General features: G+C 46.3%; 1 protein-coding gene across 5 annotated transcripts in view; it reads left to right on the top strand.

Moving 5' to 3' along the window:
• The window catches only part of D430041D05Rikl (RIKEN cDNA D430041D05 gene like), a 275,831-nt gene that overhangs the window by 165,080 nt on the left and 84,456 nt on the right, over positions 1–26,295 (top strand). For all 5 annotated transcript variants that reach the window (XM_008762075.3, XM_017592182.3, XM_039106457.2 and 2 more), the window contains 4 exons: positions 6,640–6,802; positions 8,854–8,913; positions 14,124–14,275; positions 17,557–17,728. In XM_008762075.3, the coding sequence (XP_008760297.2) occupies positions 6,640–6,802; positions 8,854–8,913; positions 14,124–14,275; positions 17,557–17,728 (547 nt within the window). The remainder of the gene's footprint in view (positions 1–6,639; positions 6,803–8,853; positions 8,914–14,123; positions 14,276–17,556; positions 17,729–26,295) is intronic.

Below are 26,295 nucleotides of genomic sequence, written 5' to 3'. Positions count from 1 at the left end.
TCCAACACGTGGGCCTCAGGAATCAAGCTCAGACTGCCATGCCTAGAGGTAGGTAGCTCCATTTGCTGAGTCAACGTAGGGCCTGTGAATTGATTTTAAATCACCAATTCCATTGTGATTTTCTGTGATTAGCTGTTGTGTGATTTTCACTGGGCTAGTTCCAAATTTCAACACACACAAAAAAATGATCATGACATGCATACAAAAACACCCATGAAAGACTCACTCTCGGCCAGCTAATATGCTCAGTATTTTACAAATATTCTTCTGTGTAATAATCAGACATTCTCTGAGATGTCTTCTCCATTTCATTCAGGTGAGAAATGAGAGAGGGATTATGACACTCCCAGAAGTCACATACACCATGCTATACCAGCACTGACAGTGTAGAAAGGTGTCCCCGAGCCCTTGGCAAGTACACAAAACTTTCCCAGGGAAATCCAGCTCCCGGTACTCCTGGCTAACAGAGTGAACACCACCAAAAGCCTCTCTCAGACCTGTGTGTGTGTGTGTGTGTGTGTGTGTGTGTGTGAGAGAGAGAGAGAGAGAGAGAGAGAGAGAGAGAGAGAGAGAGAGAGACTAAGAACTCAGTAAGGACAGACACTACCTAATAATATTCATCCAGCGCCAAAATTCTCTAATTAATGCTACTGTTCTGTGTCTGTTTTGACTACTGAACTAAAACCTTTGCAATTAGACAAGGGGCTTTTGAATTTGACATTTAGCATAAGTGAATTATCAAGAAAGCCAATACAATGTAGAGAGCACATAATCTAATTTGCAGGAGCAGCTTTCCTTTTCTAGACTCAGGCGAAGTGGATTGGGGAGGGTATCATTAGCACTCGGTGGCTAGGATCTCGTTGTGACTCGGCTCTCATTAGTCTAAGATCTAACAATGTGCCACAGATTTAAGATTTATGCAAGCAGTGTGACTCAGCTCTTGTGGGAAATCTTTTTCTTCAGGGTTACATCTCTGGTCTTAGCAGGTATGTAAACCTAGGTGGTTCTTGGTGCAGAATGCACTTTAAGATATTTCTTGAGTGCCTGCTGTTTATTAGATACTGGGAGACCAGAACCAAGATAAATAAGTTGCCCTTGGCCTTCAGCCTGTTTTGAACAGGTTATGGTTCAGCAGATGAAATGTAAGGAACAAAGCTTCCTTAGAAAAGACTAGAACAGGTGATTTGACCATTGCAACCTGATTTGAGATGCTCCCCAACATGTTGGAAGCCTTCAAAATGAATTGAATGAATTATGTTATCAATCCCATTTCACAATTGGCCTTGGTCATTATGAGATAATGTCACTGGATTTAACACCCCTTTCTTGGTCCCTGTATCATCACAGATAACATCATATTCACCATCTTCCTGGGATCATGAAACTATGACTTCCAAATTGATGTTTTTGAAACACTTTTACATTTCATTATATTAAATAGACTTTGTATGGTACTTTGAATACTTTGTGAAATAAAAAGATGTAAATATCAGAGTCATTGGAAAAGCGACTTTAGAAAAAGCGTTAGGAGCTAGATTACAGTTGACTCCATGAGGGTTGTAACAGCATCAAGCTTATGAGACATAGGCAAACCTCCACTGAGGAGGTCACAGCTTATTGGCTGGAAGCACAACTGGATCCAGCTGCGTCAACATTGTCTTCAGGAAGTTCTCTGTTCATCTTTTGGCTTGACTTCCTCCAGCCCCCTCCTCCTTTAAGATTTATTTGTTTTTAGTCTACTGTATGTATGCTTTGCCAGCTGTATGTATGTGTACCACATGCAAACAGTGCCCATGGAGGCCAGACGACAGTCTCCAATCTTCTAGGACTTGGGTTACAGATGACTGTAAGATACCATGCAGGTGCTTGGGAAACAAACCCAGGTTACCTGGAAAACAGCAAATGCTCTCCACTACCGAGCTGTCTCTCCTACCCCTGCACACTTCTTACCTGTGCTGAGTGATCCTTGGTGCGTCCAGATTTATCTCACTCTTATGGCTTATGGTCTTATGAAACCGAAGAGCCTTTAAATTTTTATTTGCTTGTTTGTTTATTGGTGTCATTGCAGTCCAGACCCTGGGGCTGGCTCTCATTGGCCCACTGTGCCCACTTCTGGATTGATAACTGTGGCCGTGGAAATGAGATATCCTGGGCAACATGGTCTGGCACAGATGCCCGCTGTTGAAATGTGAGAAGGAAGAGCTGTACCCAAAGTACATGGACAAAGAGGAGAAGGGAGGTGACCTCCTAGGGACCGTGGTGCTACTGTCATAGAAGGAGAAAGATAGTAGCGCCAAGTGTCCTGTGGTCTAATGAGCTAATGAACCAGAATGAGTGAGCGAAGACGTGAGGCGAGAGGTTTCATAAAAAGGCATGGCTGGGTTTGCTACAGAAGATACGAAGGCATGAGAATGGAGCTGTGTTTATTGCTTGAAAATCTTACGCTTTAGAGATCCTAATATTTCTCAATGGGGATTATGGATTGAATCTGATACCTACCAAAATTCCATTCTGAGGCAGACAGGAGGATTGCTGTAAATGCAGGGCAGTGTTGCTTGCATAGCAAGCTCAAGACCAGCCAGGGTACATAGTCCTCTCTCAGAAAACGGAGAAGGGAGGGGCAGGGACTAGAGAGAATGCTTGCTGCTTTTACAGAAGACCTAAGTTCAGTTCCCTGTACTCACATCAGACAGCTCACAGTCACCTGCAACTCCAGCTCCAGGGTTCTGACACACTGTTCTGGCCTCTGTGGGCATCCTGGTACATGCATGTGTATGTACACACACACACACACACACACACACACACACACACACACACACACACACACACATCTTTTAAGAAAGATTTAAAAAAAACCAGTGATGGTTTTAAAGACAGAAACTGAGAAATCTCTCCTGAAGTTCAAATAGAGTCCCAAAAGACCTTGAACAACAAAAGCAGTCTTGACAAAGAATGAATTTTGTGTCACACTTTCTTGTTTCTAAAGTTTATTTTTAAAAAAGCCAACATAACCAAAACAGTGTGCTCTCAACTGTATGACAGACATCGAGACCAATGGCCAGAAAAGAAAAAAACCCACTTGTATAGAACGAAACGATTTTTACCAAGGGTGGACTATGAGGAGATTGGTAATCTTTTTAATAGTGGATATCCACATTACAGAGGAGGAAGTTGAAGCTATACCTAACATCAGCGACCACAATCTCTCAAAGTCTATCATCAAAGACATGCATGTAAGAACTAAAGCCAAAGGGACCAGAGTGTACAGGGAAGAACTCATAGGCCTGTGTGTGTTGGACACCCCCAGAAAAACCACAGAGCCAAGAGAAACAAACACATTGGATGCCCTCAAAAACAAGAACTTCGGGGTTGGGGATTTAGCTCAGTGGTAGAGCGCTTGCCTAGCATGCGCAAGGCCCTGGGTTCGGTCCCCAGCTCTGGAAAACAAAAACAAAAAACAACAACAACAACAACAAAACCAAGAACTTCAAAAGACACTAATAACAGAATGAGAGATACCACAGAATTGTGAGTCTTCTATCTGCTAAGTGACTAATATCTAGAACCAGAAACTTAAAGACACAGAAAGAACTGTCGTGTATCCATTAAAAAGACATGAATGGGGAAAGAGGCCTGGGATGGTGCTGTGTTTGCTTAGTGTACATAATGTCCTGGGTTTGAACTATGTCACCACAAGGAGAGAAGGGGGTGGGACAATAAAAAGGGTTTGACCCAACAATCATGACACACCATTTTAGATTTCTTAGGATGATCATTCTCTAAAACAAAGCAAAAACCCTAGAAGAGTATGAATTGTGAGGGCCTGGAGAAGTTAGGAACCTCGTGTATAGCCAGAGGGATGTGGGAGGGATAGCCACTGTGCAAAACAGGACCATGGTTCCTTAGCAACCTAAACATGCAGTTACAATGTTACCCAGCAGCTCCATGTCCATCTGCATATGAAAAGGAATTGAAAACATGAGCTAGGAACTAAAATAGGTGTCTCTATCCTGGTCACGGTGGCCAGAAGCCAAAAGCAAGCCGCCTACCTATCAATGGACGCATGAAAGCGAATGTAGTCTACACATACGGCAGAGTGCTGCTCAGCCTTCAGACAGGAAGGTCATTCGGGTGCCCACTGCAGCACAAGTGGCACTGAAGTCATCGTGCTAAGTGAAGTAAGCCAGTCACAGAAGCAAAAATATAGAATGGTTTCTTGTCTGCCAGATAACTAGAGTTGTAGAATAATCAGTAATCTAAGCTACAAGATCAACCTAGGACTAAAAGGATGGAGAAGCTGGGAGTTGTTTAATGGGTAACACTTGGGGGCAGAGAGAAAGTTCTGAAGATGGGTGTCCCTGATCATTGGCGAAAAAGGCAAATCTACTTAATGCTGATGAACTATGTTTTTAAAATGGCTAAAATATTAAACTCTGTGACATATATGCATATGAAAAACAACAAAAAGGCATGACTGACCTGATGGAATATAGGATGTATGCATGTATGTGTGTATATGACTGTAGATATATGTAGACATATATATATATGCATACATACATATTTGTATATTACCAGCTTTATGTGTTCCCTGTTGGTCTAGGGAGATTTAGTGCTATTGAAAGGTGATAAGAATTCAGAAATTTTCATAATAGAGGAAAAGATAAAGAGGTCTTATTAAGATTTGTTTTTATTATTTATTTGTGTGGTGAGTGCATGTGTGTGTGTGTGTGCATGTGGGTGCCCTAGGCAACCAGAAGAGGGCACTGGATTTCCGTTTGCTAGAGTTATAGGTGGTTGTGAGTCACCTGATCTGGGCGCTGAGGGCCAAACTCGGGTCCTCTGAATGAGCAGCGAGTTCCTTTAGCTCTTAACCACCAAGCCTTCTCTCTAGTCCCTAGTGAACTCTTTTGAATTGTCAGAAAGAGCTCTTTTCTGAGCACTTGGGGACAGAGGTCTGAAATGCATTCCAGAACTACTTTCTGGGAGGAGAGTAAGAGCTGAGCAGAAATGGTCACTGGGTTGCCCTCAATCAAGGGATTGTGGCTTTTGGTTGGAGAATTGAGAGACAGCTGCCTCATGTGGGCACAGTAGACGGCAAAAGTGGAGAAGCTATTCCGAGCAGCTTTCTCAACGTCGAGACTGGGCAGACCTTCAGAGATAATGACTCAGTAAGCCAGGAGGGAAGATGGTGCTCAGGGGGCCTTGAGAGTCCTATAGCCTCAGCTGAATGTGCAGGCAGGGGCAGTACGGTACCTGGGCCCTGGTGCCACAGAAGGGGCAGCCTGGCATCTGTGGTCTGACCTCCCTTCCTCTCTCCCATGCCCACTCAGCTCCCATTATCTAACACTATTAGACAAAAAAAAAAAAAAAAAAAAACATTGGATAGTCCTTAAGGGCTAGCCTACAGGATACCCTCAGTGACAAGAAGATCTGGAGAGAACGGGCACCCCACTGCACACAGCCCAGTTCACACCACACACGGAGCAGCACACACCGCACACACGGCCCAGCAAAAGCTCCCTGCCAGGCCCAGGGATTTTTCTCCTGCTCACGTTCTTCAAATGTTTGAGATATTTTTATCCATGCATTGACCCAGAAAACCTCATCTCCCCCCAGCAACTAAAAGATGTGGATGAGAAGAAACCCATACCGTCTTATAGAACTTTCCCCTCATAATCCACACCAATTAATGGGTCACGAAAGAAAGCAACTGCTCTACAAAGGATTTATTTTCTATTTCTGAATTCCTGTTACGCCCGTATTCAGTCTCCCTGCTCAAAACACCAGGTGCACATCCTTCTGAAGTGAAAGCTCCCAGAACATCTGACTGCTGGACTCTCGTTGGTATCTGTACTTTATCCTTCCAGAATTGTAAGTCATTTGAGACACTTTAGTGTAGAAAAGACACACTAGTAGTGAAAAGCTGGAAGTCAAGACTACTTGGGTTAAATCCTGACTGCTACTATCCTAGTTCGGGTTTTATGGTTGTGAAGAGACACTGTAACCAAGGCAACTCTTACAGAAGAAAACATTTAATCGGGGCTGGCTTACAGTTTCAGAGGTTTAGTCCATTACCACCACAGCAGGAAGCATAGCATTGTGCAGGACGACACGGTGCTGGAGGAGCCAAGAGCTCTACCTCTTGATCCAAAGGCAGCCAGAGGGAGACTGGAATTCCACACTGGGTGGACCTTAAGCATAAGGACACTTGAAGCCCACCCCCACAGTGACACACTTCCTTCAACAAGACCACACCTCCTAATAGTGCTACTCCTCATGGGCCAAACATTGAAATGTGAGTCTACAGGGGCCAAACCTATTCAAACCACTAGTTACGGATAAGCTCTATGACCTTGGGCAAGCCCCTTCCTCATTCATCAAAGGCAGTCAAAAACGGACACTCCTCCCAGGGTTAGCCCAAGATGGAGATGAGGTGTCCATAGGCCAGTGCCTGGCATGCTCCTGCAATCTGTAAACAATGACTTGCTATTCTTTTTTCCTCCTTGCTGTCTCCCCACTGCCCTTCCATCACAACCCACGACTTCTGTTGAAACATCCGTTCCTCGGCCTCCATGACACAGACCCTCACCTTATTTGGCCTGTCTCCTTCCCCTTTGCTCCTGTGTCATTCAGATCGTGAGCACGTCCAATGCCTCCCAAGCCGTCACACTGGTGTATGCTGTGGGCAATCAGAGCTCCTTCCTCAACGGCACCATGGCCAGCAGCCTCCTTAGCCAGCTCTCAGCTGAGCTGGTAGGATTCTACCTCACCTACCCTCCACTCACCATCGCTGAACGTGAGTACGTGCGCGCCACAGCCTCATGCAGAAGGGCCCTGTGGGTTCTCCTGGGGATCTTTCTCCTCAAAGTAGAAGAACCTTTGTTGGGCTACATTGTATTATCGTGAGCAACTGAGAATACAACAAGTGGGGAGTGAACTGACAAAAAGTTCACTGCAAGAAAGCCCTGATGCTTACAATAAGTCTGTCAGGCAGGTGTAAAACTAGAAGAGAAAATTGAAGCCCCCACCAATGCGAGTTTTCCCAGGACATCCACTCTCCCACAGCTAACAGGGCTGCATTGGGACCTGTGCTCTAAGCACGGCCTTTCAGGTTGCCATGGTTTTCTCTTCCAAGTGTTCCTAGACCTTCAGGTCCAGCTGGCTACAGACTTTGTAATCGAGTCGTGACTTCACTTGAAGTCCCCATAGTCTGAGACCTTGGCTCTCTCTAATGCTTGTTATGTAATCCTCATTACTGCATGGTCAACATAGACTTTGAAGATAGTGCAGCCCACATTTGTCACTAGACACTTGCTGGTACTCAAAGGAACTGCTGGTCTGTCCTCTAAAATTTAATCATTACATTTCACAAGGTCACTGGCAAAGATTTCCTTTTAAAATATACCTATTAGCCAATGCATTTCATAGTTTCTTTCTGTAGTTCTTTTGATACTATAAATAAATGAGATTCTATGTGTGCATCTGTATGTGTGTATGTGTTTGTGTATGCGTGTATCTATACATATGTGTATATGTGTGTGTATGTGTGTATACATGTATGTATGTGTGTATATCTGTGTGTGTTTGTGTATGTGTGTATCTATATATGTGTGTATATGTGTGTATACATGTGTGTATACATGTATGTATGTGTGTGTATCTGTGTGTTTATGTGTGTGTGCATGTAGAAGATGCACTTGTTGCCTAGCAGCTACTGAGTAGTTTTTGAATGTGTTTACTGGAAAGATCTTATAAATTTTTAGGCAGCAAGGATGACTCTGGACTTTATAAGATTATGTCAGCCAGGCAGTGGTGGCACACGCCTTCAATCCCAGCACTTGGGAAATAAAGACAGGCAGATCTCTGAGTTCCAGGCCAGTCTGGTCTGTAGAGTAAGTTCTAGAACAGCTAGGGACTACACAGAGAAACCCTGTCTTGGAAAACAATCAATGTCATAAAAGATAGCAGGATGTCATGGGGCAGCAGGCGCAGGAGTTCCTTTCACCAGCTTGGTATTCTGATAATAGTCACAGTTAAGTTGATCTGAGCAGTAGGGGTTGCGGAAATGGCTCAGTTGGTAAAGTGCTTGCTGTGTAAGTTTGAGACTCTATGTTTGTTTTTAAATGTCTGGTGAGGTGCTCATAGCTGTAACACAGGTGCTGGGCACAAGAGGACCCATCCCTGAGAGCTCACTGGGCAGGCATGCTAGTCAAATCAACAAACCCAAGATTCAGTGAGGATTCTTGTCTCAGATGGTAAGTTGGAGAGCAATCGAGGAAGACACTCGCTATCACCCTCTGGAGTGCACATACATGTGTACATGTACACACATGTACACACAAACACAAGGAATTTATTGAGCACTGGCTATATGTCAGGCACTGTACAATGTCCGTTACATGTGTGAATTCTCACAGTCACCATGCAGGTAAAGCAAGAGGATAAGTTCTCCCAACATGGAGTACCACGTGTAAGCCCTTAGCACTGGAAAGATCCCTTTCAGAGATAGCCATTCCTTATGACCTTCATGGTGCTAGATAATCTCCACAGAGGAAGCCCCGCTAGGACAGGCTGCAACTGTGGGTGTTGATGGCAAGGCATCTCCATTTAAAAGGTGTGGAGGGGAAGCTTCAAAGAGACAAACTCACGAATCTGCGCTCCCTGTACAAGTTATCCCTTTCCTGAGTCACTTTTCTATATGAGGTAGTTTGACCTGTGCACCTCAGAGTTCTCAGAAATGGCAGTGTAGGGCCTGGCTACTTGCCAGCTTGTCACTCCTGTTTCCCTTGATATGTCTACTCATAAAACCTATCAAAGAAGTTTGATGTGTTTTTTAATTTATTTTAGCACTGGAATATCCCAACCTTGACACATCAGAAACAACCAGAGACTACTGGGTCATCACAGGTAACCTGTTAATTTTATAATTCCCTCTTCGTAGCATCACAGCTTTGTCTAAAATGGTGCTATTTGGTGACAGGATCTGCAGCTTTGGTCCTTCTGTGGGGCCAGAAGGGAATGGGGAATCAAGGAAAGGATCCTAAAGATGATTACTGATAAATAATTCAAAACCAACTGTCCCCTCTTCAGCCTTTCACACTCAGCAGCACCAGTGTGTGACGTCTGGGACATGTCTGTGTGAGTGACTGAACAGATGACAGGCCTTTCTGAACTGCCCTGTGAAACCCAAATCAAGCCAGAGGAGGGCTATGTGTGCCCTGCTTCTTCTCGGGGTAATGGCCCAACCCCAGTGCCCTGATGATGAAGTTGAGTGGGAGTCCAAGAGTCATAGTGTTCTGGCGGCATTTTCTCTTTTTCCCTTGACATTTCTCAGCTGAACCTTATGAAACAGCAATGGCATTCTGTCTGCGTTTTTCAAAAGCCACGCAGTGGCTCTAAAATGAGGAACAACATTAGTGAGGCAAATGGAGAAGACAGATGTGCGTAGGAGCAAAGTGACCAGCCCAACCATTGGCGTGTAGACAACTGAAAGTTACACTCTCAGTGTTCTGAGAGTCTGAGACCAAGGCATCGATACCTTAGTGCCTTCCTCCCATCCCCTTGGCTTGAAGTTAGTCACCTTCCCCGTTTGTCCCCACCTGTTCTTCCCTCTGAGCCTGTCTGTGTCCTCATTTCCTTTCCTTATAAGGACACCAGACATACTGGATTAGGGCCCACACTCGTGACCTGATTTTAATTTCATTACCCCTTTAAAGACCCTCTCTCTAAATGCTGTTACCTCTAATGTACTGGAGGTCAGGTCTCACACACATGAATTTGGGAGACATAGTCCAGGCCATGGTGAGGAGACAGAATGATCCTTCAAGGCGTGGGAATGTGTCTGGGTGAGCAGCCGCCCTGAACTCTCCTCCCTCAACCCCCAGCCCCCAATGCTGTCCTTCACAAGCTGCAGGTGGACTGCTGCCTAAATTTCCATCCAAACAGTTCCCACCGTGCTAGCTAGATGATGCCTGCCTAGGTAGGCTCCCTTCTAAAGGACAGATCACCTAGGTCCCCTCCACTGCAAGGTCTTCAGTACACAGAAATCATTTTAACTGCCAAGAGAGCAAACTAATGAAGCACATGTTTTAACAGATTAGAAACCACTCTGCTAGGATGCAAGCCTGAGAGAGAAGGGTGGGGGGAGTGCTAACCAAGCAACTCATGAGCCAATGGGTTACATAAGGATACAGAATCCTGTGTCCTCCTCAAGCAATGGTGCCTTTCCCCTCACAGGTGCTCCCTTTCTCTGAACTTTACACTTTACATTCAGTGATCACAATTCATCCTTAAACACAGGCTGCCCTTGACAACCACTGATGACAACCCCTCCACATCCCCCCCACACCTTGCTGTGTCTCCATTTTAGTGGCATTACCTTAAGATAAAGCCACACACCCAGTCTTGCTTCTGGGCTCCCCAGAGACTTAACCTTCTTCCTCAGGGCTGTGGCGGGCATTGCAGCTGGTGATGGAAACAGTGTTGCCAGCGTCTCTCTGGTGGGGGCAGCAATCAGTTAGTGCTTGTAAGGAGCTGCAAGTGTTGTGGCATGACCCTTAATCTTCCATCGGAACCAGGACCTCTTTCCAAACTTCTGGCCAGCTCTGCCAATCTGCTCTATCACAAAAGGACTGACTCGTGACAGGGAGCTAGCAATGAGGGTCTTTGCTCCATCTTGGCCCCCAGACCATCACCACAAGCTCTGTCCTTTTCAGTTTGTAGGGCTTTCCTTTTCTGCAGTTTCTGATACAAACCTTGGATGCTTTTGTCTCTTGTACGCTGGACTCAGAAGGAGCATATTGTCCATTTCCCTGTCTTGCAAGGGATGGGTCCTTCTTTGGTAGAAAATTACCAACAATGGGTGATCCCAGTCTCTCTTCACAGAGAATTTGGGGGCTGTCCTGCCATCCATACATCCTGAAATTGGTTTTATAGAAATGAAGCAAGATAGAGACACCCAGATATTAGTGACTAGGGCCTGGAGAGAGAGCTCAGTGGGTTAAGTGCTGGTCATGCAGGCATGGGGGCCTGGGTTAGATTCCTCTGAACCCACATCAAAGAAGAGGCAGAGGTGGACAGATTTCTGGGGTTCACTGGCCAGCTACCCTGGGTGATTAGCAAGCCCACCAGGTACTGGTCACTAAAAGATATAAGAGGCAGTCTCAGGTTTATAATACATCTGCTTTTGTTTCACTCACTGGAGACAAAATGTCCTAGATCTGATAATGAGTGACTTTCTTCTTTTCTCACTTCTGCTTCTTACTGCGTGTCCTAGAGCCAGTCCCCTGGGCCCTCCCGGGTTTCGCACGCTCACCTGTAGAACAAGAGGACATTAGCTGAGCACAAAGGCTCTTGGAGTTTAAACGTGTGGGATTCAAACACCCGTGAAACAGTTTAGCTCAAGTGCAGGAGGCTGACTCATACCCAATGGTGGATCTTAGAGCCAGTGTGATTATAAATAAAATGAGAAGGGAAGGCTCATAGTCTGGGACATTTGGACCTAGCTTCTCTGAACACAGCCAGGGACTTGCAAAACCTCGTCTAGTCTGGATCTGTAATGATTAAGAGTGGGTGGCGAGAGGCCCCTGGCTGATAGACTGAGGGCTCTGAGCTACTGTGTCACTGTGAGCTGGGAACACACACCTCCATTGCCTTCCAGCAAGGCAGACAGGTCAAGGAGAGTGTGCTGAGGTCCTTGGGGGGAAGGTAGGGGAACCGCATACGGGGGACATTCTACCTTTGTCAAGAATGTACCTAGCAAAGTGAAGGGATTAGGGGGATGTGACAGCAGCAGCTCCCTCATTGTGGTGTTCTCGTAAGTGTCCTATAGCGCCAATGTTAAAGCATTATTTACTGAACTATTTCTTCATCACAGTCAGTGGTTCAGTAGGGAACTGAGGCTCCAAGGAACTATGTGGCTTGTCACAGGAAGGGGAGCCATGACTCACACCCCTGCTTCTGACCCCCAGCTCCACCCAGCTAACATAGAGAAGAACCCACTTTTTTGTTTGTTTGTTTGTTTGTTTGTTTGTTTCTGGAGAGTTGCAGTGACACACTCAAGCCACTTAGGCACTGACCACTGCACTCCCGGGAGTGATTCCCATACTCAAGAGAAATGTACTGAAAATACATGTAGGGTAAAATGCCCCCTGTTAAGCATCTTAAACTTACAGTTCAGTGGCATAGAGAAAGCCCACAATACAAACAACCACTGATGACTGGGGCGTACCCACCTCCTAGACGACTTTGACTATTGCCTTGACTTGGGGTCTGCTTTTGAATCATGACAGAGATTCCCATAAAGCAAACTGTGACACACACATACCCTTCCACTTAGCCACTGGTCTGAGGAGGCCAAATTAGAAACCGTATGGTTTGGCCTATAAATTTACCAAGTGAGGTGTTTTTGAGCCAGCAGGTTCACAGGCTTTCCTGAGGTAGGAAACCCTGGGAATCCTCAGGGCTCTGACAGGGAGAGCAGCATAGCAGCATTCATTTCTGTTAGGAGGGACTTGGCTAGAGGTAGAGACAAGCTAGAGTCTCTCACCAGGGCCCTAGAGTTATGCTTTATACCCTCGGGGGATCACTTGGCATTTATGGCTTCAGAAAAATGATTTCAGAGAACCAGCTGTGGGTTTTATTTCTCTCTTGATCCGAGTATGGCCGTCATTATTGATGGCTTCCGAGGATGAACGTCATCTTTGATGGCTTAGTCTGGTTCTGTGTGGATTCAATCATTGGTGCTGGCTGAATGCAGCACCCTGCCAGCGTAGCAGCTATAGACAGCATGCTCGTTAGGAGGGGCTGTTTTCCTATCTTGGTGGATGCATGGTGTTCATGTTAGTGCTCTGGACTGTGTTAGAACCAACTCTATTAAACGAAGACTCTTCTAGCCCATTCCCAAGCCCTTGTGGGTTTTGAGGAAAAAGTAGGTCCTCTGAACACTTAAAATTTAGGGTGCAGGCTGGAGAGATAGCTCAGTTGTTAAAGGCTAGGCTCACAACCAAAAATATAAGGGCACAACTATGTCTGAAAGGCACTGTTTGCATGCTTGGGGTGCAGATGCTCCGCAAGAGATGGAGAACAAGGATTGGACTCTGGAAGTAGACGGACGCAGGCACCTCTCCTTGTAGAAAGCTCTAGAGAAGCCCTAGAGCTCATTACAACTCTCATCCATGCACTGGCAATGGCTTGCAACTCCACTGTCATCGTCTCTCCTGTTGTCCCCAGATAGTCCAAGTAATGGCTGCTGAGATATAGCCAAGGAAAAGGAAGGCCAGAAATGGATCCCATGCACCTTCATGGACAGGGCCAAAACTGTCTTATGCATCCTCTGCCTTTGGACCTCTAGAGCCCATTAGCCATGTACTTCCTCTGAGGTACCCTTCCTTGCCCTTTCTACAGAGGACTGTATCTCAGTGGCTTGCTGAAGGCGCCATGATTGATAAGACGTGAGAGACAGCACACTCCTTCCCATTAGGTTGTTCTATTCTTGAATGGGAGAGGACCTGAGGGGCCCTGGGCAGCTTTAGGGGTAGCAACTGAAGGATCCTACTTAGTAGGCAGATATAAGGCTACTGAACAGCATAGTTTGCCCAAATGTGTGTGCTCTAGTTCTGAGATGACTTTGAATCATCCACAGAGCTGCTGAGGAAAAGAAATAAGCCCCAAGTCAGGGTTTGTACGTGAGAACCACCCCAAACCCGAAGCCTGCAGCTCGGCTGTGTCCCCTGTGGACTCTTTGCAGCCTGTAGCATCTTTGGAAACTTGGGTTTGATGCAGTAGGTGTTGTAGATGCCACAGCTTACAGAAGAAAGTCATGAGCTCACACGTTATTCCCGCTTGGGCTCGTACCCTGACTGCTACTTACTAGCTGCCTTGGGCAGGTCACTAACTTTTCCAACATATATAACACATGGGCAAGGATTCCTAACTCATGGTCTGCCTTGGAGAAGTGAGGTCAGATTGTGGAAGAGAAGTAGGTAAGGTTGGCCAAGAAATATGTAAGGTAAGGGCATGGTAGCCCTTCTTGGCCATGTGGCGCAAGTGGTAGTGTAGTTACTGAATTAGTGTGGAGTCTGGGCTCTGAGCAACCCCTCTGCTTTGTGCATCTTCAGTGCTCCAGGGTGTGGACAACTCGCTGGTGGGTCTGCACAACCAGAGCTTTGCCCGGGTCATGGAGCAGCGCCTGGCTCAGCTGTTCATGATGTCCCAGCAACAGGGTCGGCGGTTTAAACGTGCTACCACCTTGGGAAGCTACACTGTGCAGGTAGGTGTGTGCATTGTGGATTGTAATGACTGGGGCGGGGGTCCTAAGACTAAACAATTCCATGTGCCCAGAGGCATATCCTTGCTGCCAACTGACTTAAGACACTTGATCAACATTCCTCTGACGCTTTTGAGGCCAAGTCGGTATCTTTTTCCTTCCTCGTTAGCAACTTGATTTACCAGGAAAGGAGTCTCTCTATATACACATCCACATATTTATAAAGCAAAAAGTTCCTGAGTCACCTCAGAACCTCTTGTCAGTTCCTCTCAAAGAAACTACTAACACAAACTACTCTGGGTTGATTTTAAAGGACTTTAAATAGTCCCTGGAAGGGCTCTCTGTACTTCCCCACACCCCTTAGCCAGTTCCTCCTAGCATAGGAATGTCCATAGCACCTTTGACCAATCCAGACAGCTTGAATATGAATAATTTCCCTTTCACCATTGAGAATCCATCTCTAACATGCTATGCTAACATGTTTGGGAAAGCCCTGTTGATTTTGGTATCATACCACAGATGACCACCTGGTAGTGTGAGCTTCTGCTGGCCTACAGACTCTCACCATGTCCCTCACAGATGCCCAATGTCGTGCTGTTTATGTGGAAATTGCAGGCATTAGCACAATCTGTCTGCAGGTCACATCCCCGTGACTTCTTAAAAGTCATCCATCACATGAGTTGCACCACAACCCTTGTAGACGCTCCACATCTCCTAACGAGAAGCCAAGCATTGTGCTCCTGTCCTATTGGATGTCAATGTGTTTCTGAAAGTCTGCACCATGACAGACCATCCCTAGAGGAAAGGATGGTTCATTTCCCACGCCAGGATTGTGATTTCACACTGTAAGTCTGGTCCATGTAAGCCCTACAATTCATGTTTTTCCTAATGACCAAAAGCAAGTGACCACATGGCTGTGAAGTGAGATTTGCATCAGTCCGAGGGAGAGAAAGGGCCATCTTATAAGCATGGGGCTACTCGAAACCCTAAGAGTTCTGCATGTCTCAGAGATTGCCATCTCTGAATTTTCTCATTGCTCAGGGCACTTGACTGTAGCTCTCCAGAAAGTTAGAGTAAAGCAAGTGGGGTTTCTTTTTTCCCCTATAAATCTCTCTATATAAAAGGTTTGGGTTGGGGCTGGGGATTTAGCTCAGTGGTAGAGCGCTTACCTAGGAAGCGCAAGGCCCTGGGTTCGGTCCCCAGCTCCGAAAAAAAAGAACCAAAAAAAAAAAAAAAAAAAGGTTTGGGTTGCCTCTGACATCATACTTGGATAAATCTTGGTAAGAAGTCCTTATCAGGGTGGAAATGGGTTAAGTTAACAGAAGGATCCTGGGGTTCACGAGCCAGCTAGCCAAGCTGAATTCTTCAGTTCCAGGTTCGGTGAAAGACCCTGTCTCAAAAAAAAAAAAAAAAAGCGATGGGGGAAGACTTCTAAAGCTAGAGCACGCGCGCGCGCACACACACACCCACCCACCCACACACCCACACACACACACATACACACACACTACATGTGACATTGAACTTTTTTAAATTGCATTTCCTTTCTTCCTATCCAAGAAGAGCATGGTTCCAAATTTTGTATTAAATTAGTCCTGTATTTTCTATATAGATTTTACTCCCTCATGTGTAGATCCTTTAAAATATACCATGTTGCTTTTCCTGTTTCACATTTTACATTCTGTGATTTGTAATCCACATGCGTCTGAGCTGGAGTAGTCTGTTCACTACACTCTATTTCGTGACTTTCCATAATTCATTCTTCAGTTCTTCAGCTTACGCCTAAAGATGTTTTGATTTGTCAGGATTTCAGGGATGGTGTGGTGGCGATGGTTGTTAATGAACCTACTATAAACACTTTTGTAAAACCTTTTAAAATTCTGTGGATCTCAACATCTATAATGGACACTCCGAAAATACTGTGACATAATGCTTACCAATTGCTGATTCTAAAACGTTGAGACCCTAAATACTCCCCATTTACATACCTGCATACATATCACAGAATGCTGTGTTCATATTGAAAATCTATGCTCTGGCATTGGTAATTGTCAATTTGTGATTCCAAAAGTTAAAAGCAGCACTCAGAATGTCTAACAATAAAGAGCTCATTAGGCCATTTGATGAGGCAGACAGGTGAGTGCCATGCAGGAAGAAAGGCTTCTGCTTGTGATGTCTTGAGCCATTTAAAGGGGCAAATAAAAATGATGAGCCTCAATCCGTGGAGGTGTCTCAGCAGGTAAAGGCTGAGACCTCCTAGCAAGCCTGCGGACCTGAGTTCAAATCCAGGGACCCACATGATAGAAGAAGAGAACCTGTTCCTGCCTGTTGTCCTCTGACCACACATGCATCCTGTCACATGTGTGTACATGCATGTGCACATAAAAAGTGAAGTATGGGGCTGGAGAGAGGTTAAGAGCACCGTCTACTCTTCCAGAGGTCCTGAGTTCAATTCCTGCCAACCACATGGTAGCTCACAACCATCTATAATGAGATCTGATGCTCTCTTCCAGCCTGCAGGCATACATGCAGGCAGAAATGTATACATGATAAATATTTTGAAAAAGGGAGGTATGATGTCATGTAGAGTTGATGATGATCTTCGAAGGTAATAAAGAAAAGGTTTGTATAGAAAATCCAAAGATTAGGGATAAAAGCTCCAAGATGATAACAGTCCTTTGGTGTCAGAGGAAGGAGTATGCATTGTTTAAATTTCTTTAATTGATGCTTTTTTATCTGAATGTTAATTTTGTAGTTTTTTTTAAATTATACACACACACACACACACACACACACACACACACACACAAAATCTCTACTGAGCTGTTTTAGAAAAAACCTGTCTGTGTTTCCAAGTACTGTTTTTATCAGGGGCCGCCTCCATGGTATAGACAGATAGGCCTTTCCCCCTTTCAGGCAATTGAAGGTTTTTTAAATTAAGCACTTGTCTGGGGATAGCCTAGCATGTCCTGAATTAACATAAAGGCTGATTTTCAAATGAGGTCAGAAGTCAGTGGAGATTGGGAAATACCACTCTCCCCAGCTTCAAACTGCTTTCCAGATGTTGCTTTTTTTTCCTTTTTCAAAACCCCTTTCTCCTCCCAGTCTCCCATCCCACGGATAACAAGCCTCCTGGGACTCTGGCCTAATGTCTAACCTGTCACAGTTTGTCCCACTGCAGCACAGCAGGCCTCAGTGCCTGGATGAGGCTGCCCCATCTGATGGTTGGGGGCCTGCAGGGCTGATCCAATGTTCTGAACACGCCCTGCCTCTCTTTCTGAAAGATGGTGAAGATGCAGCGAGTGCCAGGACCGAAGGACCCGGCGGAGCTGACCTACTACACGCTGTACAATGGGAAGCCACTGCTGGGGACTGCAGCAGCCAAGATCCTGAGCACCATTGACTCCCAGAGGATGGCCCTGACCCTGCATCACGTCGTCCTGCTGCAAGCTGACCGTAAGGAGTCTCTGTATTCAGTACTCTAATGGCGTCAAACAGTTTCTGTGCATAGGGTGGTCCTCTAAGACCATGTGAATGGTCTTACAGCAGCTCACAGTCTGGCTCTGCGAGGTTTGCAAATCAATCAGCTATGTTTCCTGTTAAAGCCATAGGCTTTAGGAAAGGGATATGGTTTGCAACATCTAAATGATGGAAGATCATAATACTAATATTACTTTATCCCCAAGTGCTATCTCCTCTTCCTCTTCAATTCCAGTATAATCTAGCCACACAAAAAAGTAACTGCAGCTGAGATCATATTTATATGCTGGGGGAGTTACAGGTAATTTGATTCAGTGAACATTCAGTTCTGTTTGAACTATGCTTTGTACTGGAGGACATCAGAAGTGGGTGACACCTAGTTTCTGGCTCTGAGGGACAGAATTGTTGATACCTAGAGCCAGCTGTGAGACCTGCAGGGGGAGGGTTTGCTTTGAAGGGGGCCCCTGGAACCAGAGACAGAAGAAGGGTATTAAAACCCATACCCTGTCTGCAGCAGCCAGCCTTTGTGGCTCAGGGCATTCATTATCTTCTATTCTACTAGGGCTCTATTTATTCAGCTCCAAACTACAGGAGGGAAAACGGGCTCCTAAAAAGAGTGACCTGCTTACCCAGCACAGAACCAGCACATAGTAAAGACTTTGAATAGTTCAGACTTCAGACCTGTATTCTTGGTTGTGTCATACTTTAAGACATTAAAGGGATGGATGGATGTGTATTTAAAAACCATTGAGCAAAAATGCAGAGCAGATGTCCAGGTAGGCCTGGAATACACGTAGTTTACGTGGCCCAGGGCAAACAAACAAACAAGAACAAAGCAAGTGGAGGGCTGGATGGAAGTGGAAAGGGGTGTCGGATGGAAGGCCTGTGGGACAGGCTGTGGGGAAGCGCTCTAGAAGATTCTTAAGCAAGAGAATGGTTCAATCAGAGGTTCCCACTACCAGGGGAAGCTGATTGGACAGTTCTGTCTCAGATGGAGGGCATAGGAAACAACGGGATCTGTGAAGAGATTCTAGGGTGTCCCTTGCATTGGGGACCCAACTAAAGCTATAACCAAGGTGGGACAGCGAGAGGGCAAGGTTTGACGAGATCGGGCGCGTTCAGGGTGGTATGGCCGTAGACGAGGGCAAGGTTTGAAATGGAAGGTTGGGTGTGCAGTTTTAGTCTTTGGTAATGTACCACACATGGAGGAGTGTGGAAGGTCAGCTCCCATGGCTCCTCTTGATGGCGTTTGCTCTCTCAAGAGCATCAGGTTGGTTCATACCTACCTGTCGCCTTTCCTCTCCCCCTCCCCCTCATCCCCATCCTCCTCCTCTTCATCCTCTTCCTCCTCTTCATCCTCCTCCTCTTCCTCCTCTCTGGCAGTCATTGGGCATGACTTATGACAGGCATATCATGCTTGGCTGGTACATCCACACAGGCACAGCTGTCCTGAGGAGGGATGGCAGCCATTCTCCTCAATCTTGTTTTTGAAATGTCACTTTCAACTGTGTGTCTCTTCCTTTTCTCTCCTCTCTTTCCCTGTTCAGCTCTTGTCAGTTTCTGGTCACCACTTCCTGTGTTCTGTTGTCTTCCCTACGAAGCTTCCCCAAAGTCCTGTCCTCGGTGTTAATGTCTCTCCCTACCACTCATCCTCGGTCTGAAGAACAAATCATGAGTAAAGGAGAGAGGTGGCGGAAGCTAAGCACAGAGAACTGGATGGTTCAGAGTGTTTTGAGGAACAGAGATAATGGGTTCAAACAGTAGATTTTGTATGGCGGGATGAGGGGTAGATCTGAGGAAATCAAGGCAGACTTGCAGGTATTGGCTTAAGCCGTGATCGTGGGTTCGTATGTTGAGATGAAGAGGGTGTGGATTTCATGGCTGGGACGGGAATCAGGGAGGTGGGAGTGATACATTAAGTTTGAAATGTCTGCAAGGGGACCACATGGAAGTCAAGAGAAAGAAAGCTGGGACAGGTCAGCACACAGAGCTAAGGGAGCGGGTGGAAATGATGGGAGAGCAAACTGAGCAGGGGTGAGGATGATGAACTTCCTGGAATGGAACAAGTCAGCAAAGAAACCCCGAGGAATGGCAAGGGGTTGGCAGGAGGTGCGGGGGGCCGTAGAACCTCAAAAGCGAGTGGGCCTGTCCCAGGGGCACTGCAGGGGACAAATCAAAGCCCCCGTGTCATATGTGCTTCAGGAAGAGAGAGGCTGCGTCAGCGTTCTGACCTGTGTAGCCTAAGAGGAAGGGAGGAGGGGCTGGAGATAGCGCAGAGATTAAGAGCACTTATGCTCTTCCAGAGCACCCAAGTTCAGTTCCTAGCACCTCAGCTGGGAAACTCACACTGCCTGGCACTTCAGCTCCAGAAAGGAAGCTCACACGCACCCCTCGTGGGCAGGAGTGAGCTGCCGTGCAAGCTTAGATTCCCCAGAGGCTGCACAATGAGATAAAGATGGACAGAATTTAGTCGGTGGAGAGTCTGGTGGCCCTTCCAGTAGTGGCTCTGAAAGCTTAGTAAGAAGAGGACCCTGGTGGTCAGTAGTGACAAAAGAGAAGATGAATAGCACAGTCATGGGCACGCTGAGACACTGGGTGAGCATCTGTGGAAATGCTGTAAGAAGGAGTAGGTGGTAACAGGAGCAAAAGGAGGAAACTTGTGAGGCAGAGCCCTCGTGTGAGCGAGAAGGTTGGACCTAGTGCACATGTGGAGAGATAGCACATGGACCTTTTTGTTATAAAGAGAAAGGAAACAGCCCCAGGTGTGTTTGGTATCTGAAGCCGGAGGATGTATTCTGACTGGTTCTGTTCTCTCCAGGTATCATGAGGTGAGATTGACAGCTAAGCTTAAGGCTGGAGATTTGAGCAGGGACAAGTGATGTGAACAGCATAGCAGGTTGCCAAGGCAACCTCATCCTTGTTTCCCGTACTGTATCCAGATAATTCCTTCTCCTCTTTTGAAATCCCAGGTCCAGGTCCGGGGGAAATGGCTTAGTGGCTAAGAGAATGGTTCTGAGTTCAATTCTCTAACAACCACATAAAAACCCATGTGTGGCTGTGTGTACCAATATTTCCATGTTTGGGAAAGAAACAGGAGGATTGCTGAGGTTTTCTACTGGGAATATCTCAAGATAATAAGGCAGCACGTAGCCGTGAAGAATGTCTAACATCCCTCTCTGGTCTCCATGAGTACGCAGGCATGAACACTCACCTGAGTCCACCATCCACACATATCCTCTAGTCCTGCTGCAGTCCTCTCTGGATACCTCGGAACACACCACCATTCCCTAGGAATTCTCAGCAACCAGGCTCTGGCCCTTCCTTGCCACCGTTTTTCTGGTCCAGGCTCCTTTTGGCCTGTTTGTTCTGGGACTTCCTTTCTGCTCCAGACCTGTGGTAGATGGAAAAAGATGAGGAGAACAGTCCTCAGTGAATGCAAGAAGTGAAGGGAGGAGCTGAGGCCAGGAGGACTTTGCTGCTGGTGGGGATGACAGAAGGCACCAGAAGAAGGAATTCATGTCGAGTTAGATGTGTAGGGCCATCTGGAAGAGTCTGGTTTTGAGGAATGCAAAGAGATTGGACTAAGGATGCAAATGCTGCTGCCCACTCCTGAAGCCGTTTGTCTCCGTTCCCTGGCTCCCTCAGGTCTTTTCAATGACCCATACATCCAATGTCATTCTCCATGTCTTTGTTCTCTCCATTGTTATCGGCAGCAGGAGCCTCCCCACACGCACAGTGATCTGTCTCCCACACTGTAGTTAGAATCACTGGAATCACATTTGGGTTCTGCTCTTACATCAACTCCATAGGAACATTACTGTCTCCCTGTTATCTATAGGATAAAGCGCACAGTCTTGGAAGCAGATCTCCATGGTAACTCCTGCTCAACGCACACTCAGGTCTCTTTGCAGCCTGGCCTCCAGGTATCCTGGTTTGCTCTCTGTTGCTGTGATAAAGCAACGTGGAGAGGATTAGGTTTATTGCATTTTGCACTCCCATGGCATAGCCCATCACTGAGGGAAATCAGGGCAGGAACTGACGAGACCATGGAGGAACTTACTCTCCATGGCTTGCTCACTTGGGTTTCTTTCTTATACCACCTAAGACCACCTAGCCAGAGGTGGCACCTCCCACATCAATCATTAGTCAAGAAAATGCCCCGCGGACATTTCTACAGGCCAATCTGTTGGGGACATTTTTTTCTCAATTGAGGTTCCTTCTTCCCCGAAAGCTGTAGCTTGTGTCAAGTTGACAAAAGCCTAACCAGCACATCAGGCTATTCCTGCTCTGTAGCCCGTTTGCCCTTCCCATCCAATGCTTCAGCCTTGAGAGTATCCTCACCACTCACCATCCTTGTTCTGAGTAGGCAAATAAATATTATGTTAGATGTTGGCAGGTGCCACGGAGAAAACATAGGCAGGAAGGGCTGCAGATACTGAGAGATGAGGGTGTGATTTAAGTTGCTGGGGATCATGAAGAGGATCAGTGAATGGTCAGTCTGTAGGAGGTGGGAGGGGACAGAAAGATTCCTGAAGTCATCTAAGACCTAGGTCCAGACAGAAGAGTGTGTGAGGCTGAGTAAGGGGGTCCACAGGAAGGAAGAGTTGCAAGTGGTGAGGTTGAAGCACAGGAGAGGAGCCCACCAAACTCATGGGCTGAGTTCATGGAGGAGAAGCCTTGGCAGGAAGGCTCAGAATGAACACTCATTGCTCAGTAGAGCTCTGGGTAGATTCACCCGGCTACAGACTCCAGTGTCTGAGAAACAAGCTTGAACCATGGTTGAGTGGATTCTCTCTCTTTCAGCGTCTGTCCGGGAGGGAATCACACAGTCTGTGTTTACACTGTTTGGATCCTCCGGGCTAATGCTTATGTTACGTGTGAGTTGGAGCACACATACAGCTGTAGGCTCACACTTCCATTCATGACAGCTCAGAAGGGACATACAGCTGTAGGCTCACACTTCCATTCATGACAGCTCAGAAGGGACCTGTTTTAGAGAGATGACCCCTTTAGAGAGATGATTGGAACCTGTCCAATCACCATGGCTCTCAGATTGCTCACCTGTGGGACAGCATGAGAGCACATGCAGGCAAAGGCCGTGTCATTGTGTCTGATGCAAGGCGGCATCCGAGCTTACATATCATCTTTTCCCCTCTGTCCTCTACTGACCCTCTTGCAGTTTAAATGACCACTCATGCCTTTGCACCCTGTCCATGGCCTCATACTTTTAGATCACAGGCCAATGAGTACATTACGTTTGGATGACTTCAATTGACCTAACTTTAATATCATTTTGACCGCTAAAGGAATATATTAATGTGCATAAAATAAATCTTTTTTTTTTGGTTCTTTTTTTCGGAGCTGGGGACCGAACCCAGGGCCTTGCGCTTCCTAGGCAAGCGCTCTACCACTGAGCTAAATCCCCAACCCTATAAAATAAATCTTTTCTCTCCCCCCATTTAAGTAGAAGTGAAGGAATTTCATATACCGCACCAAAAAGAAAGTCATCCACCTAAACAATAAAACCAAATGAAAATCAGAGTCTATAATTATTCTTTTCCTACTAATTATATGCATATGTATAATTTGATATGTATGTATGTATGTATATATTGATATGCATTTATAGTATACTCTGATATATTGCACGTGTATCTCTATCAGGTAATGAATCTAATATCCTGATCTCTATTGGGATAAAATAGCCTAACCTAAAAGGGGCATTAGTGATACTTTGATGCTCTGAGCTTTAGAAAATGTTAATGGCACAGAACTCACATATAAATACAAGCTGCTAAGAGCAGGGGCAATTAGATGCAATGTCAACAGAGGCACATTATCTAATGAGCTGTTTTCAGAAGTTAATAATGTGATTAATCACTGATTGATACGAACCGTAGAAAGAGAAATCCTTCTATACTAATAAGACTCGGAGCCCTAGGGCAGCCAGATAACAGGCAGAACTTGGCTAACAAGGGACCAGCTGAAGGTGAGGTGACTGAAGTGAGAAAAGGGCCAGCCAGCTCCTCAGACAGATGATCCCCATGTGGTGCATGACAGCGGGGCTTTTGTACTGCAGGGTCTAAGTCCTGGGCTGTGAGGGCCGAGCAGTAACTCAAGTTCAGCAGTTAGGAAGACTCATGCTAACCAAACGTATAAGAGACCAAACATAAAGTAGATTGTAAGTAAACTAATTTAAAGCATGGGCTGGAATAATTATGGAGATGAGATTTTCCCTTCTAGCTTGATCTCATTGCAACAGGTACAATAGCAGCTTACATTCTTAAACCTTGAGCTTCTGGTTGAACACTCATTATGGGAAAGGCCCTGAGGATGCCCCATTGACCAACACACACACACACATACACACACACACACACACACACACACACACACATACACGCACGCACGCACACAACACACATACCACACACCACACACCCAGGCACACAGACACACACCCAGACACATACATATGCACATACATACACATGCACATATCATTCACACACACAGACACACACACATGCACACACCACACATACTACACACCACACACACAGACACAGACACATACATGCGCACACACACATGCACACACACATGTACACATCACACACAGACACACATACACACAGACACACACACATGCACACATCACACACACGCACATACACACACACCACACATACCATACACCCAGACACCCAGACACATACCCAGACACATACATATGCATGCACACACACACATGCACATATCACACACACAGACACACACACATGCACACACCACACATACCACACACCACACACACAGACATAGACACATACATGCACACACACACACACGCACAAACACACATGCACACACCACACATACCACATACCACACACACAGACATACACATGCACATACACATGTACACATCACACACAGACACACATAGAGACACACACATGCATACACCACACATACCACACACCACACACATGCACACACCACACACACACACACACACACACACACACACACACACACACATGCACACACACATCAGTGACAGGAGATGAACGAATGCACATGGTGACGTGTTTTAGAACCTTGCTGCTGTGACCAGGGCTGCGGTACAGAGACATTACCCGTAGCCTGCAGGACAGGCAGACCCTGGGAGAGTCTGATGACAGAGACAGGATTCATGTGCAGGATGCTAGATAAGCAGAAGAGAGCCAGCACAGCTAGGGAGTTGATGGTGGCTTGCTGTGCTGCAGAGGAAGAATGGGAGTGAAAACGCCTTAGGAAAAGCAGATCAGGGAGAGAGAGAATAGAGAGTTGTGTTCTGGGGACCACTGAGATGATTTGGTAGGTAGTGGAGCTTGCTTTCAAGCCTGGGACCTGAGTGCGAGTCCCAGAATCCACCTGGTGGAAAGAGAGTCAACGATTAGAAGTTGTCCTCTGTCCCCAGCCTTAGTGATGGTGTCACCAAGCCAGAGCAGCTAGCTGAAACCCGACAGCTCAAACACCTGCATTCAGGGCAGTCTCCTGCCATGGGCAAGTCCTTCTTGAGCTTTGGTTCCTCTCTACATCACTGCAGACTTCACCTCCTTCCTGTGAGTCTTCCTGCAGGCATTTGTTGGGACTCCTGGTTTTCTTACTCCACATCTGAAATATTTCCCAAAATCCCTGTGTGTGATCCTGGGAGGGGCTCACTCAGTCCACACCAAGCGATTCTCCCTTTTCCCACATTCTCCTAGCATAGCTTAACCAAACATTGAAACATGCAGTAGCTGCCCTTGTATCCACCCTTCTAGAACCGGCAGTTAGCACCTACTGTCTCTTTCTGCCCTGCTTTGGTTTACCTACCTCCCCTGCAACCCTTCCACATGTAATTCAAAGTGAGTCACCAACTCAGTCCTAAACATGCGGCAGGCGCATCACTGACCCGCATTTACTCTATGCTTTTGACACTGCAGTAAAATGTATACCCAGTGGGGATGTACAAATCTTAAATGTGTCACCTGATGAGTTTTGACAAATGCATACAGCTGCACGAACCAAACTATCATGGTACAGAGCATGGCCAGCTCCCTGCCATTCCTTCTGGGTTATATTCCTGCCCTACTCCCTAAAGACACCTGCAGTTCTCATCACTTATCGTTACTCTGGTTTTGAGAACAGGCTGATCCTAGCGCTTAGTCTGAGGCCTTTCTAAGCCTCCCAGACACCGGTCTGAGGGTGAACCATCTGCTCATGCTGCATTTTCTACTTCTCACTCACAGCGCGATGTTACTACTATAGCTTGAGTCATCTCTTGGTGGCTCTTGTGCCTGACTCCAACATAGGGGTGTGTGTGTGTGTGTGTGTGTGTGTGTGTGTGTGTGTGTGTGTGGTGTGGTGTGTGTGGTATGTGTGTGATGTATGGTGTGTGTGTGGTGTGTGTATATGTGTGTGATGTGTATGGTGTGTGTGGTGTGGTGTGTGTGTGGTATGGGGGTGTGTGTATGTGTGGTGTGTGTGTGTGGTGTGTGGTGTGTGTGTGGTAT

This window comes from Rattus norvegicus, chromosome 3 (genome assembly GCF_036323735.1).
Source record: "Rattus norvegicus strain BN/NHsdMcwi chromosome 3, GRCr8, whole genome shotgun sequence".
Classification (NCBI taxonomy): domain Eukaryota; kingdom Metazoa; phylum Chordata; class Mammalia; order Rodentia; family Muridae; genus Rattus; species Rattus norvegicus.
This window is presented reverse-complemented; position numbering and strand designations above follow the sequence as displayed.